The following is a 13,042-nucleotide window of genomic DNA, read 5'->3' as shown; positions in this document are numbered from 1 at the left end:
TAAGGATGACTGGTAATGCACACTGCATAAGAAGCACATCTAAGACAACACATTTAATACAACACTACACTGCGTGCATATTTAGTAATGCACTCTGCCTACCCTATGTCAGAAGCACGACTAGAGATGCACACTTCATAAGAAACACATATAATACAACACTTTAGGGAGGGGGTCATACACTAGATTAAAAAAATACCAGCATAGGAGTTATTGCCCTTGTAGCGGTCAGCCGGGTTCGATCGCCGGTGGCCAGATAGCTCAGTTGGTAGAGCACTTGACTAGAGATTCAGGGGGTCCGGGTTCGAATCCCAGTCTGGTCTGTTGCATTTTCTCCCTTCCTATTACATTTGGTGCCGTGACCAGCTCCTGGAACTGACAGGTGAAAATGCCTGCCAGGGGATAAAGATCCTGGGTTGATGTCTTCAGGGTGTGAAGACATTTAAGGAGGGAGGAATGTAGCGGTCAGCCCGGTTCAATCACCGGTGGCCAGATAGCTCAGGTGGTAGAGCACCTGACTGGAGATTCAGGGGGCCTGGGTTCGAATCCCGGTCTGGTCCGTTGCATTTTCTCCCTTCCTGTTACACCCTTGACAACATTTTTCTATGTTGTACGCATCGAATAAAATTCTAACAAAATATATATTTCTATCACATAGTTAATTGATTGAAGATTTTGCACAAATCTATGACATCTCAAGAGGGTGGAGTTAGATTTTTTTTTTCCCTTCAAAGAAGAGGGGCATATTGGTTTGCACCTGTTGGTTGGTCAGTTGGTAGACCACATGTTGTCCGCTCAATATCTTGAGAACCATTCACTTGATCATATTAATGATATTTCATGAGGGTTGGTTAATGAGTAGAAGAGGACCCCTATTGTTTTTCAGGTGAAAAGGTCAAGGGTCAATCTACTCTGGACATAGGAAGACGCTGTCTGCTCAATATCTTGAGAACCCTTTGCTTGATAGACACCAAACTTGGTACACTAGTACATCTTCAGGAGAAGATGACCCCTATTGATTTTGAGATCACATGGTCAATGGTTAAACTGGACATATTAATATATTGTCTCCTATATTTTAAGAATTATTTGCTTGGTTGACACCAAACGTGGTACACTGGTACAATATAAGAAGTAGATGACCGCTATTGATTTTTAGGTCACTTGCTCAATCCACTCCCAACACTGGAAGATATTGTCTGCTCAATATTTTGAATTGGTGATACTACCATCAATCAAATTATGCACGTGTATAAACCTTTTCAATTTTGCACCGAGGGGGGATATATGTTTTACAGACATCTCGTTTTTTATCTATAATTTATCTATTGAGAGATAAAATTGTGATAATGTTAAATCGGTGTTTTAATTGCTGCTTTGTTTTCTTCTAAAAATTTCATTCTGCTATTAAATTTATCTAGATTTATTGAAATTATAAATGAGGAGGTGAACCCTCCCAAGTTGATTTGCCAATTATATAGTGTGATATTCACTATTGTATATGTACCTCAACACGCATGTATATATCAACTTTATTGTGATTATTTTTTAAAGTATTTCTCTTTATCATGTTTATCGACTTGTAAGAATAAATTGAGTTTGTCACAAATTGGTAGCTGTTAGATAATGTACATGTATAATTTTGGCAGATGAAGGAAATTGGTAAATATATGCTCTTAAAATTCCATTGATAAACTTTTAAAGCCAATTTGGCCAAAAAGAAAATCGCTCCACATCAAAATAAAGTGTCAACATTATATAGGACCAATTACCTTTTGAGGAAAATTTAAATGGACCAAATATTCCTGATACTTATGCTGTAGTGGTCATTTAAGACAGGACACCAGTGTTGGGTTCCATCATTTATTACATGGACATAAACAGCTGCAACACATCATCAATTGATGAAAAATATGAAGCACAATGAAGATTGTTACAAATTAAGAGTTATTCCCCTTTCCGCAGTCATTGTTTATAACGATATCAATACATGAGCCGTTCCATGCAAAAAGGGCCCTTAAGTAATTTAGGGCTACAGTATGAACTATAGAGAACAATCCCTCAAATACATTAGAGCAATATTGATTGTCGTTACGATATTACAGTCAATCAAAAACTGACTGGGGATTGGTTTTTACAAGCACACATGGGAGAGGTTTTCCAAGTTGCTAGAACTTGTAACCAATCCGTTTGTATATTCATACAATAAAATATGTTCAAATCACAAGTGTGCAAAACAAATGACGTCATGTTATTTCATTATGACATTTTAAAATGTTGAATAAGATAAGGGTCTTTTTTGCTAAGAACGGCTCAATGTAGTTTTGTAATGTTTATAAAGATATACATGCAAGTCACAACACATGTAACAAACAAAGGACACTCCAACGTCATTTTTGATAAAAAAAAATATATATTCATCTCTGAGGAGATAAGTTCACTTGGAGTTGTGTTCTCTTCTTAAGATCACATCATAAAAATTATATAAAATATAAATCTCTGAAGTTTATTAAATTTACATTGAAAGAGTTGTATAAAATATAAATCTCTCATGATTGAAGGACAAGAGTTGTGTAAACTACACATGTCTCAAGGACGCAATGTAAAAGTTTTATGAGAAACAAAATGTTTGCGCTTTTAAGGCTCCTACACACAATAGTGGCTAAAGAGACTATATCTTAAAATGTTTCTTTTTATTTATCAACATTCAGACTTGTAAAAGTACAAATGTTATTGTTTGTTATTTTTTTACGACTCCGTTGTAATTAAAATTGCTGGCTTTTGTACCCGAAAACTTGCCTGATGATTGAAAAACAAACAAATGCAACCTTTCAAATTTTGATTGTGGGAATTTCAAAAAATAACTCACAAATTAATTGTAAAGTACTATGATAGAACTCGCACATAAAAAAAATAATGCTTTCATTGGAATGAAGAGTACATATTCCATTGAATTCAATGTAAAAGTAGAGTGTTTTCTTCCATCAAAAAACATAACATTATATTATATAACAACATTGAGGGATGGTTTTGTTCTTGGGCCTATTACTATTACAGTGCCTGGATTGATAAAGTTCAAATGTACAAGAAAAATTTAAATGGGTGTTGACCATGCAATAACATTTGGGGTGTTGACCATCCAATAACATTTGAGTCAACATCAATGATTGTAGTTGTGTCTATAGTGGAATGACAGAGGCACAGAATGTAAAATTATCATTAACAGTAGATTATCATTTACAGTTCTAGTTCTACATATATGTAGTTCTTTATTATCCTCGACCCGTGGGGATCTGGGTTAGAATAGCTCCTCAGTACCCCCTTGCTTGTCGTAAGAAGCAACTAAATGGGGCGGTCCTTCGGATGAGACCGCAAAAACCGAGGTCCAGTGTCACAGCAGGTGTGGCACGATAAAGATCCCTCCCTGCTCAAAGGCCGTAAGCGACGAGCATAGGCTTAAATTTTGCAGCCATTCACTGTCTCCATATGAGTGAAAGATTCTCGAGAGGGACGTTAAACAGTATTCAAACAATCAATCAATATTATCTACGAGCCAAACGACTCATCAGAAACAGAATAACATACATTTTGTAGATATGATATATACAAACATCACACAGGAGAGCATACACAAATAGAATAAAAGCTAAATTAAGCATCTCTTTAAACATGCTAAATAGAAGTATTTACCTAAATTAATCAATTCTTTGACATTTTGAACACATAGTAATTGAACCAGTTTGAAGGTACTTGGCCTTTTATAATATCTTTTTAATATATTTTGATCTCAATTCATTATAGAATGAACATTTAAGTATGAAATGGAATTTATCTTAGAAAAACACCAATTCTACAGCTTTCACATGAGATTTAAATCCAACCACTTTTTTGTAATATACAGTAAAACATGGTTACAATGAATATGTTAATAGTAAAACATGCTTACAATGAACATGTTTATAATGGTTTCATGCTTACAGTGAAGTGGACTTGATTCCTTGCAGTTGTAAAACAAATAAACTTATCTGGTATGATGAATTACCTTTATAATGAATCAAAATTGTTTGTCCCCAGCACTTCACTATAAGTGTGTTTTACTGTACATAATAAAGCAAAACAAGCAGAAACAACTGAACACAAATGAGTTCACAAAACAAAAGGCAATAACTTCATACATGTATACAAGATTGTGTTTTTTCAAATGCCAAAGCCCTTATAAATAATGATTATTTTTTATGAGTAATGCTAGCATCAGAGCTCTTCTTTCTTTGGAGGTGGAGTATCTTTACAATAACCAAATAGTCCCTCTCTACGACACAGAAAGTTCTCCAGTGTGTTGTCCTCGATGTACCCCTCATAAATCCCCTCCTCGTCCAGCTCCCCCACATAAGCATTGCACATATTCTGAAACCTGCAAACACCAACAATACCAAACAGTTGTAAATTCCCTACGAGTCGCAGGGAGTCTTCTAGAATTTTTAGCAATACTTTACAAAAGGTGTGGATTCATTTCAGAAGTGATCATCAGTGGTTTATTATTCTATTCATTCAATTACATGTAGTCTTGTTATCATGGGTAAAAGTTTTAAAATCTATTTAAAACTGTATGAAGACTATAGGGATTTATAAGGTCAGGCTTTTTATCAATGTAATTCTGTTCGAGAATGGAGAGACATTGAACAAATAGTACGACATCTGTTCAAGCCAAACATATTTGGCCCAATGCACTTGTAGACAGTGAAGTGGAGGAAGCACTCTTGTCTTGTAGACAGGGAAGTGGAGGGAGCACTCTTGTTTTGTAGACAGGGAAGTGGAGGGAGCACTCTTGTTTTGTAGACAGGGAAGTGGAGGGAGCACTCTTGTTTTGTAGACAGTGAAGTGGATTGGCTCATGTAGAGCAAAGTGCTCTTTTGACTCCTTTTTACATGTTGGATGGACTGGGGCTTGAACCTGGGACCCCCAGCAAACTATGCAGGTGCTCTACCAACTGAGCTACCAGACTGATGTATTCAGTTCCTGTATCACACCACCCCCTGTATCACTCCTCCCCCTGTACCACACCTCTCGCTGTACCTCCCCTCCCCCTGTATCACTTTCCCCCTGTATCACCTTCCCCCTGTATCTCCCCTCCCCTGTACCATGCCTCCCTGTGTACCTCCCCTCCCCTATACCACTCCCCTGTACCACCCCTCCCCCTGTACCACCCCTCCCCCTGTATCACTCCTCCCCTTGTATCACTCCTCCCCCTGTATCATTTTCCCCCCTGTACCTCCCCTCCCCCTGTATCACTCCTTCCCCTGTACCACCCCTCCCCCTGTACCACCCCTCCCCCTGTACCCTCCCCCTGTACCACCCCTCCCCCTGTACCACTCCTCCCCCTGTACCACTTCCGCCCCATTTTCCTTCAAGTAATTCTATTCTCATTCCGAAGACAATTTAAATCTCCCTCTGGGTTATTTGTTGGGCACCAAATTGTAACAGTGAGAAGTTTAGCTGAACTAGTACTCAAAGTTCACACATTATGTAAATAGTATCAGTAATTTAATGACAGAGTTACTGATCTGACATACACAAACCCTGGTTAAGCTTCAGTTATGTTGTGTACCTGAGAGGCCACCTTCCCCCTCCCTGCATCATTCCTGGGCTCTTCTCTGTCTCCAGGCCAGGTCCTGATAGTCTGTTTACACCATCCACTGCCTTCAGACCATAACTGCCATACAAACATCAGTATTGTAAATTAATACCTGCCCAGGTTATTGTAGTACAGAGAAATTTCTTATTGCAAAATCTACCATAAAACATGATTATAGCAGTGTTTGAAACTCGCTTTAAAATTAGCTAGACATGCAGGGTTGACTGATTATAAAAATTGTCAGCCTTGCCAAAGACCTTTTAGCCCTGAGAAAATAACTGCCAGTTTTGAGTTTTGAAATTACTCTTATTAATAACTATCTTCTAATTGAAGCGACTAAGTGACTATAGAACTCAGTTCCCATAACTTTGATCCTGATCATGTATAATTTTATAAAGCCACTTGGATTGTTACATCTTCATTTCCTGTACGATAAGTAGATTTGATACATCTGAATTTTATTTAGTGGCAATTTTAACTCGTCTGTTATAGCAAACCGCCAGTGAGAAACGGTTCGTTATAACCAAACTTCGTTATATCCAGAAGAGGATTCATCATTTTCCTCTCATAGGGGAATAAATATCCCACCGGAATAAGCATGAATTCGATATCTCAAAGCATGTTTATTATAAGCATGTTTGACTGCAATGACTTGAAGAGTGAATATAAAATATATTATGTGGGAAACAAATTTGTGCTTTTACAGTGAGTGACGTCCAATACCAAGACTCACTTGTCAAAACGACTGTTGCATACTCTCTCCACAATCTCCATGACATCAGACTCGGGCAGTCTTTTCATCTTAAGTCTTGCCTTGTGTCGTCTGAAGAACTCGAAGGAAAGCTAGAAAATGTATACATATATTAGTGATAATACACTGTTTTGTGAACAGAATGAGATAGAATTTAAAGTAACAAATTTTAATAAGGGAACCACTTTGTTCTGAATCAAAATCACTGTTGTTGAAGATATAGGGCTCACGGTGGGTTTGACTGGTCGATGGGATGCTTACTCCTGCTATGCACTTCATACCTCTGGTATATCCAGGGTCCTATTCCTTATAGGAGTTATGATATTGATCACTGTTCGTTATCTTCGCCTTTTCATACATGTATCTAGGATTCAAAGCCTACCTCAGGTAAAGCATTTCCTGATTAGTACTAAATCTTTTATCAGTATTACCCGTGTTGTTTCAATGTTTTACATTTCTCAATAGTAACACTGACCTATCAACTAGCGGCTAGCCATTACTACCTACTGTACATGTACATGTAAGGAAATGTAAATAGATTAGGAATGTATCTTGTAGGTTGTTAATGTACATAATGAAACCATGGGGGTTATTTCTGCATGCCCCTTGCCTCCATCATTTATATACCCCCCATCATACAACCAACCTAGACATGTATTCCTTGAATAGTGATTTACAGTGTATCTACCTCTAGATCCGCGCCTGTCTACTTAATTAGGTAAACAAACATAAAATTCACGCCCACCTGGTAAGCAATCGCACGGCATCCATCACAACGTAAAGCATGGGGCATATGTGGGCTATTCTGTTCCTCGTCGTCCATCGTCGGAGGGTTAAGGCGAATCATACCCTCTGTTTCTTCTGGCATTTCACCCGTCCCGTCAGATTTCGTTAGTTTTATGCCATCCTCGGCAGCGTCATTTCCAATGTACAAAACTTCAAGCAGCACAAAATAAAATAAAATGTCCACTGCACGGAACCGTATAGCAGCCATGCTGTACAAGCCGTGTGTCTAATGTTGGGTAGACAACGCTATGTTAAAGTGTACACTCGAATAAATTTAATCTCTTTCATATTTTATAATCCGGAAACGAATCGGATTGCAACACGTTTCAAATCGAGCGCGCAGTTCCAGGTTCGCATTCTATGATTTGGGGCTAAATGCGATCGATTGCTGCTAAATTTATGACGCTTCAAAAATTGAATGCGAAAGGTTTGAATACCCCCCCCCCCCCCCCCCCCCCCTATCGATATTTTGATTCCAGGGTTCAGATACATTTCATTTATTCATGTAATACATGATGTATTAAACTTCAACGACGTGTTCATTTCCACGTTCCTGTTCTATAAATAAACCTGACCCGACTATATAAATAAAGCGTGCATCTGATCAATATGTTGAAAGTCTGAAGAGTTACGGTAAGTTATTTTACAGTATACTGGTTTATGAATCTGTTTTAAATGGTTGAAAACCTATGTACTGTTACTAAATCAAATCAGAGTACTTTCTGGTGAATCTTAGCACGGTGGTTCCCATATTCATCTGTGACAACACACCAGGCAGGGGCGGATCCAGGAATTGTGGTTAGGGGGGGGGCGCCACTTTACGAGGCAATGGGTCCAGGGCGAAGCCCTGGTGGGGTCCAGGGGGCTTTGCCCCCGAAAGCTCCTGGATTTTACAGATTTTATGGGGCTTGAAATATTTGTCCTATTAAGTCATTTGTACTATTTTCTATCATTTTAATAAGGTGAAATTAATTAAATGATCCAAATTGTAAGGGTTTTTTTTTTTTTTTTTTTTTTTTTTTTTTGAAAAAATTAAGTTCTCCCAATAAAGTAATTCAAGAAATCAAAGGATTTTGTCATTTATTTCTCCTTGAGTGGAAGAAATTATTGCTTCTTTTATCGTTTAGTACATTTTCCGAAACAAGATACAGCGATTTAAATTTTAAGGGGGGGGGGGGCATCTAAATCCGCCACTGCCAGAGGTGGTATGCAGATTATTGGAAGAAGACGAACGAGCGATCCATGGTCCACATCGCTCACATGATTACCGAGCGGAGTGAACAAGCTTTATGAGGTGGCTTGCATATTCCGAAAACTGCAGTAATGTAAACTCCTTTGTATGAAAAGATCTTAATTTATAATGAATAGCCGATGTTAACTTTGAACCCCCCCCCCCCCCCCCCCCCCCCCCCCCCCCCCCCCCCCCCCCACTAACTCCAGGGATCATGGCATGAACATTTCATAAAAATGTTTTCATGTTCACTTTATAATAAATCATGCACCCTTCAATTATCTCGTAACTTATAAATTTGTGTTATGTCCTGCACACGTGAAGTAGGAGTTATGTTAAACAAAACTTCATTTATACACAAGTATGAGGAAATGTCTATCATTACAATTTGTAAAGATATCAAAGGCAAAAACATTGGGAATGTAAATAGTTGAGTATGTTTTGTAAATAGTTGAGTATGTTTTGACATTGGAAATGTAAATAGTTGAGTATGTTTTGTAAATAGTTGAGTATATTTTGACACTGTGAATGTAAATAGTTGAGTATGTTTTGACAAGTCAACTTTATCTAAAGCGGAAAGAGTATGTGACTTTTTAAAATTTAAAATCGAGAGTATTTCCCCCTGATCGAAATGCATCTCAAAACTATGACGTTTAGGGTTGTTATACACGGTGCCATGCTCTCTTATAGCTATTCCCATAAATTAACGTACTCAGTAATTACTGAAAGTTATTTTTAAAAGAAAAAAACAGGACGAGTCCACAACATTATCTTCATAAACGCTATTTTTGTATTCTTTCCATCAGTAATGAGGAATTCTTCCCGGCCGTTTTGTCATGTTGACGAGGTTAAGACTGTGTTTATCTTGTTGCAGATGCTGACTGATGGACACAGAGAAGACCTCAAGGTCAAAGGGTTCACGGTGGTTAACGGCGTGCTGACCGATCCCGAATGTGACCGTTATATTGCCGAGTACAAAAAGTGGTTAAAACAGTTCAAAGATGGTGAGTGGCCTAGAAGTAAAATGTCTCTCATCAACCAATACAATACCGGAAATTTCGAAACAACTTGGAAAATTCGAATGAAAGCGAAACGAATTTTTGCTCAGCTATGGAAGACAGACAAACTATTGAGCAGTGTGGACGCCATTGCTATAGGGCGTCCGCCAGAGGATGGGGAGGAGGAATTTGAGTCGTCAGGACAACACTGGTTGCACACGGACCAATCAGCAAGAAGAAAAGGACTCCACGCTTACCAAGGAGGCGTGTATCTAGAAACAACAGACGAAGATGATTGGACCTTTCATTTGATGGAAGGGTCTCATAAATACCTTGATGAGTTTTACAAATTTAACAAAAAGCAAGCATTCAAAAGTGCAATTAATGAATACTATCACTTACGAGATGAAGATTATGAGTGGTTCACAGCCAAGGGTTGCAAAACAATTCGACTTCCGGTTCCTAAAGGTGGAATGGTTTTATGGGACTCAAGACTAATTCACGCCAACGCCAAACCTTTGCGAAACCGACAGAATCCCGGTAGATGGCGCTTTACGGTCTTCATTTGTATGACACCCGCAATATGGGCAACAAAAGAAGACTATGAGAAAAGGAGAATGGCGTATGAGTGTGCATGTATGACATCACACTGGCCTACCAAAGGAGTTCGTTTTTATGTCTCAAAATCACCGCCATCGTTTTCAGATCATCCGATTGAATATCCTACAAAACTGCCTCAAAATTCCAAAACAGAGGACGCAAAACTTCTCTGGGGATACAAGCGATACAACTTCGATGACGGACAACCAAACGGACCGGATTACACCCCGCAGACCGAGAAGATGTACGATTTTGACATCAGTGAAGATGTTCCTCTTACCCAAGAACTTAAATATTCAATACCATCCTTAGGCTTAAAGCACGTCATTTACGCGACTGGAATATCCATCGTTTTATTGCTGGTCCTGAAATATGTCGAACAAAGAATTCTTTAAGTAATTTTAGGATTTTATACATCTCCTTTATGCAGTGTTAAATTCAGAACGACTCATCATTACAGTAAAACACGCTTGTCGTGGAGTGCTGGGGAACAAACAATTTTGAATCCTTATAAAAGTAATTCTTTATATCCAATGAGTTCATCATATATTCATTATATCTTTTAAAACCAAAGGGATTGAAACTCACTTCGCTGTAAGCGTGAATTCATTATAAACGTTTTCGCTGTGGTCATGTTGTTCTGTATCTTCCTTTAGAATGATGTGCTTTAATCCTAAGAATGATACCGAGGATGCAAGTTCTAAAGACATGAGCTGTTACTGTATTGATATAATGTAATGATTGATTTGTGTTGCTTCAGATTTGTTGAAACCACCAATATTTCTTTAGTAAGAAAATCAAAAGTAGATGCGAAGTGCAGAAACGCCATGTTTAACATAATGTAGCTCAATAGCAAGTACTGAGGCCCTTTGGGTTTTTTTTTTTATAGTTCCGCTTTGATGGGAAAATTTCAATATACATCTTGTCATTATAAAATCGTCTAAATTTAACACCTTGTTGTATAAGGTGACATTTTTTTCTCTCCATATATCGGCCTAGCAGCATAACATACCGACACAAGGCGGATATACGATCCTATAAGTATGTTGTAGTGTTACATAAGTATGTCTATTTGTCAGATTATTACGTCTACTCATTGGGCATGTTTATGTTTAAAAAAAACAAAACAACCCCACAAACAAACACCCCATTGAAAAAAACAAAAGTACCCACCCACCCCCGAAACAAAAACTAGTCTAAATTTTCATTTAACAAAATTCTTGCAAGTGGACTTGTCGACTATCTGACAAATGTTGCAGATGTATGCCACCTTAGAATTGTACATACAGAATATTAAAAGGTTTGATATGTTCAGTTTTATTTGATGGAAGCCTGTAACCATTTGATAAATCTTCCGGGGTTTTTCTTCTTTTTCTTTAACATTATCTAAAGTCATTCACGTGTATCTTGATTTCTTGCTATGATGAAATACATAATGGTACTAAAATCTAGCTTCTCTGTTGTATCCTATAATACAGGACTGTGTAATAATAAATATCTAAGTTTCTAATATTTTTGCCTTGGATATCGTCACCAATTTTAATGCCATTTCCTCATCTTGATATTGGCCACATTATGTAATTCTTTTCGTTTGTCCTGAAGAAGGGACGGGTCGTCCCGAAAATTTGATTTTGGATCAGCTCTTTGGACGAATAAGACATGTCCTAATTCGCTCCACTTTTAACATTGATTGGCAAGCCTAAAGACCAAAAACATATAGTCTGCGTTGTAAATACGTTTGTAAATTAGTGTAGTTGTAGTGCTAGATGTATTTATATGTAGTTTTAGTTATTATGCTCTGTTGATATTGGCCACATTATGTAATTGTTTTCGTTTGTCCTGAGGAAGGGACGGGTCGTCCCGAAAATTTGACAATCTCGTTGTTCGTGTCATTGGTCATTTTAGTGCTTTGTATAATTTTTTGTATTTGACCTTGTATCCATGTTGTGGATCCGACACTCTGAGGTATCGGGTATTGTTGGAACTTTAGTGCTTATATATATATACATCCAAATTGTGTTTTAAAAAAATCACAGTGTCCGGTGTAATCGTATCCGCCTGAGAATTATAAAATGAAAGCGCATGCGTTAAAATTTTAACTTTGTGTACTGTTTACTCTATTTCTTTTAAGAGAGAGAGAGAGAGAGAGAGAGAGAGAGAGAGAGAGAGAGAGAGAGAGAGAGTTCACAATTGTATTTTGCATTCTCATTGAAAACATATCTGTATTTTCGAGTACAATTTAGAGACTACATGTACATCATCTTCGCTAGCCAAGGGTGACGATACACGGTGAAAGAGGAACGCCGTGTATCGTCACGATTGGCTAGCGAAGATGATGTACACTATTAATTTAATTTGTTGGTATTTCTAATGTTTTATCCATGTTTGAACACATCTGATGAAAAGCTCATCAAATTATTAGAATTTTTGATCATGAATGGACAAAGTTTACGGGCCTCCACGAGGCGGTCGGTATGGATTTATACGCAAGTTTTAAGTAGCTGTGCTTTTCAACTGCGCTATTTTAACACATCGTTTGTGAAGTAGAAGTGTTTCTTAGGAAAGAATTTGTTCATGTATTAAGAAAAACTTATAATTAAGAACAAAAATAAAGAGAAAAAACGTTTCCTGCTAACTATGGTAATGCAAAATCTGAACTGCGGAACAAAAGGCAAAAGAAAAATTGTATGTACCATAATTTTACGTACCTTTTATATTCTCATGAGGATTCATTTTCAATGTTTTGAAATAAGGAATGTACAATGCATTATTATTATTGTCTAAAACATGTTTACTTCGAATTTTCAGATGAAACAAATGGTTTGAGGCCGTTCTTTTGACACTTTGGTCATTTTGTTTTTTCGTTTGAATATGTTGATCATTAGGGCATCTGCAAAACCACGAAACGAACTCGAAACGAGGCTAGGCCTAAGTAGGAACGAAATGAAACCAACCTAAGCCAGGGGTGGATCCAGGCAATATATCTAGGGGTCCAAATATTTTAGGTATAGACCCAATTTGCCCGGGGGGGGGGGTGTCCAACA

General features: G+C 37.7%; 2 protein-coding genes and 1 non-coding gene across 3 annotated transcripts; 2 read left to right on the top strand and 1 right to left on the bottom strand.

Annotated features, from left to right (window-relative positions):
* The first annotated feature begins 487 nt into the window (after positions 1-487).
* Positions 488-560, top strand: Trnas-gga (transfer RNA serine (anticodon GGA)). The gene has a single exon. It is a non-coding gene; the product is annotated as a tRNA-Ser (tRNA).
* A 1,289-nt stretch (positions 561-1,849) lies between these two features.
* Positions 1,850-7,427, bottom strand: LOC125670903 (marginal zone B- and B1-cell-specific protein-like). Its single transcript, XM_048906339.2, has 4 exons — positions 7,129-7,427; positions 6,366-6,475; positions 5,606-5,710; positions 1,850-4,411 (listed from the first exon to the last, which is right to left on the bottom strand). Exons 1-4 carry the CDS (start codon positions 7,375-7,377, stop codon positions 4,252-4,254), a joined length of 624 nt encoding a protein of 207 aa, XP_048762296.1. The 5' UTR covers positions 7,378-7,427; the 3' UTR covers positions 1,850-4,251.
* A 108-nt stretch (positions 7,428-7,535) lies between these two features.
* Positions 7,536-12,838, top strand: LOC125670901 (uncharacterized). Its single transcript, XM_048906337.2, has 2 exons — positions 7,536-7,802; positions 9,275-12,838. Exon 2 carries the CDS (start codon positions 9,275-9,277, stop codon positions 10,391-10,393), a length of 1,119 nt encoding a protein of 372 aa, XP_048762294.1. The 5' UTR covers positions 7,536-7,802; the 3' UTR covers positions 10,394-12,838.
* The last annotated feature ends 204 nt before the right edge of the window (positions 12,839-13,042 follow it).

The sequence above is a fragment of the Ostrea edulis genome, chromosome 4 (assembly GCF_947568905.1).
Source record: "Ostrea edulis chromosome 4, xbOstEdul1.1, whole genome shotgun sequence".
Lineage (NCBI taxonomy): Eukaryota > Metazoa > Mollusca > Bivalvia > Ostreida > Ostreidae > Ostrea > Ostrea edulis.
Note: the sequence above shows the minus strand (reverse complement) of the source record. Positions and strands in the feature narration are given on the sequence as shown.

Bases quoted from the DNA above. Each gene is read 5' to 3' on its own strand.
- LOC125670903 (XM_048906339.2), bottom strand. From the start codon at position 7,377: ATGGCTGCTATACGGTTCCGTGCAGTGGACATTTTATTTTATTTTGTG. The intron at 6,476-7,128 runs GTGGGCGTGAAT...TACATTTTCTAG, and splicing joins GCCGTGCGATTGCTTACCAG to CTTTCCTTCGAGTTCTTCAG. The intron at 4,412-5,605 runs GTACACAACATA...TGGTGTTTGCAG, and splicing joins GGGGGAAGGTGGCCTCTCAG to GTTTCAGAATATGTGCAATG.
- LOC125670901 (XM_048906337.2), top strand. From the start codon at position 9,275: ATGCTGACTGATGGACACAGAGAAGACCTCAAGGTCAAAGGGTTCACG.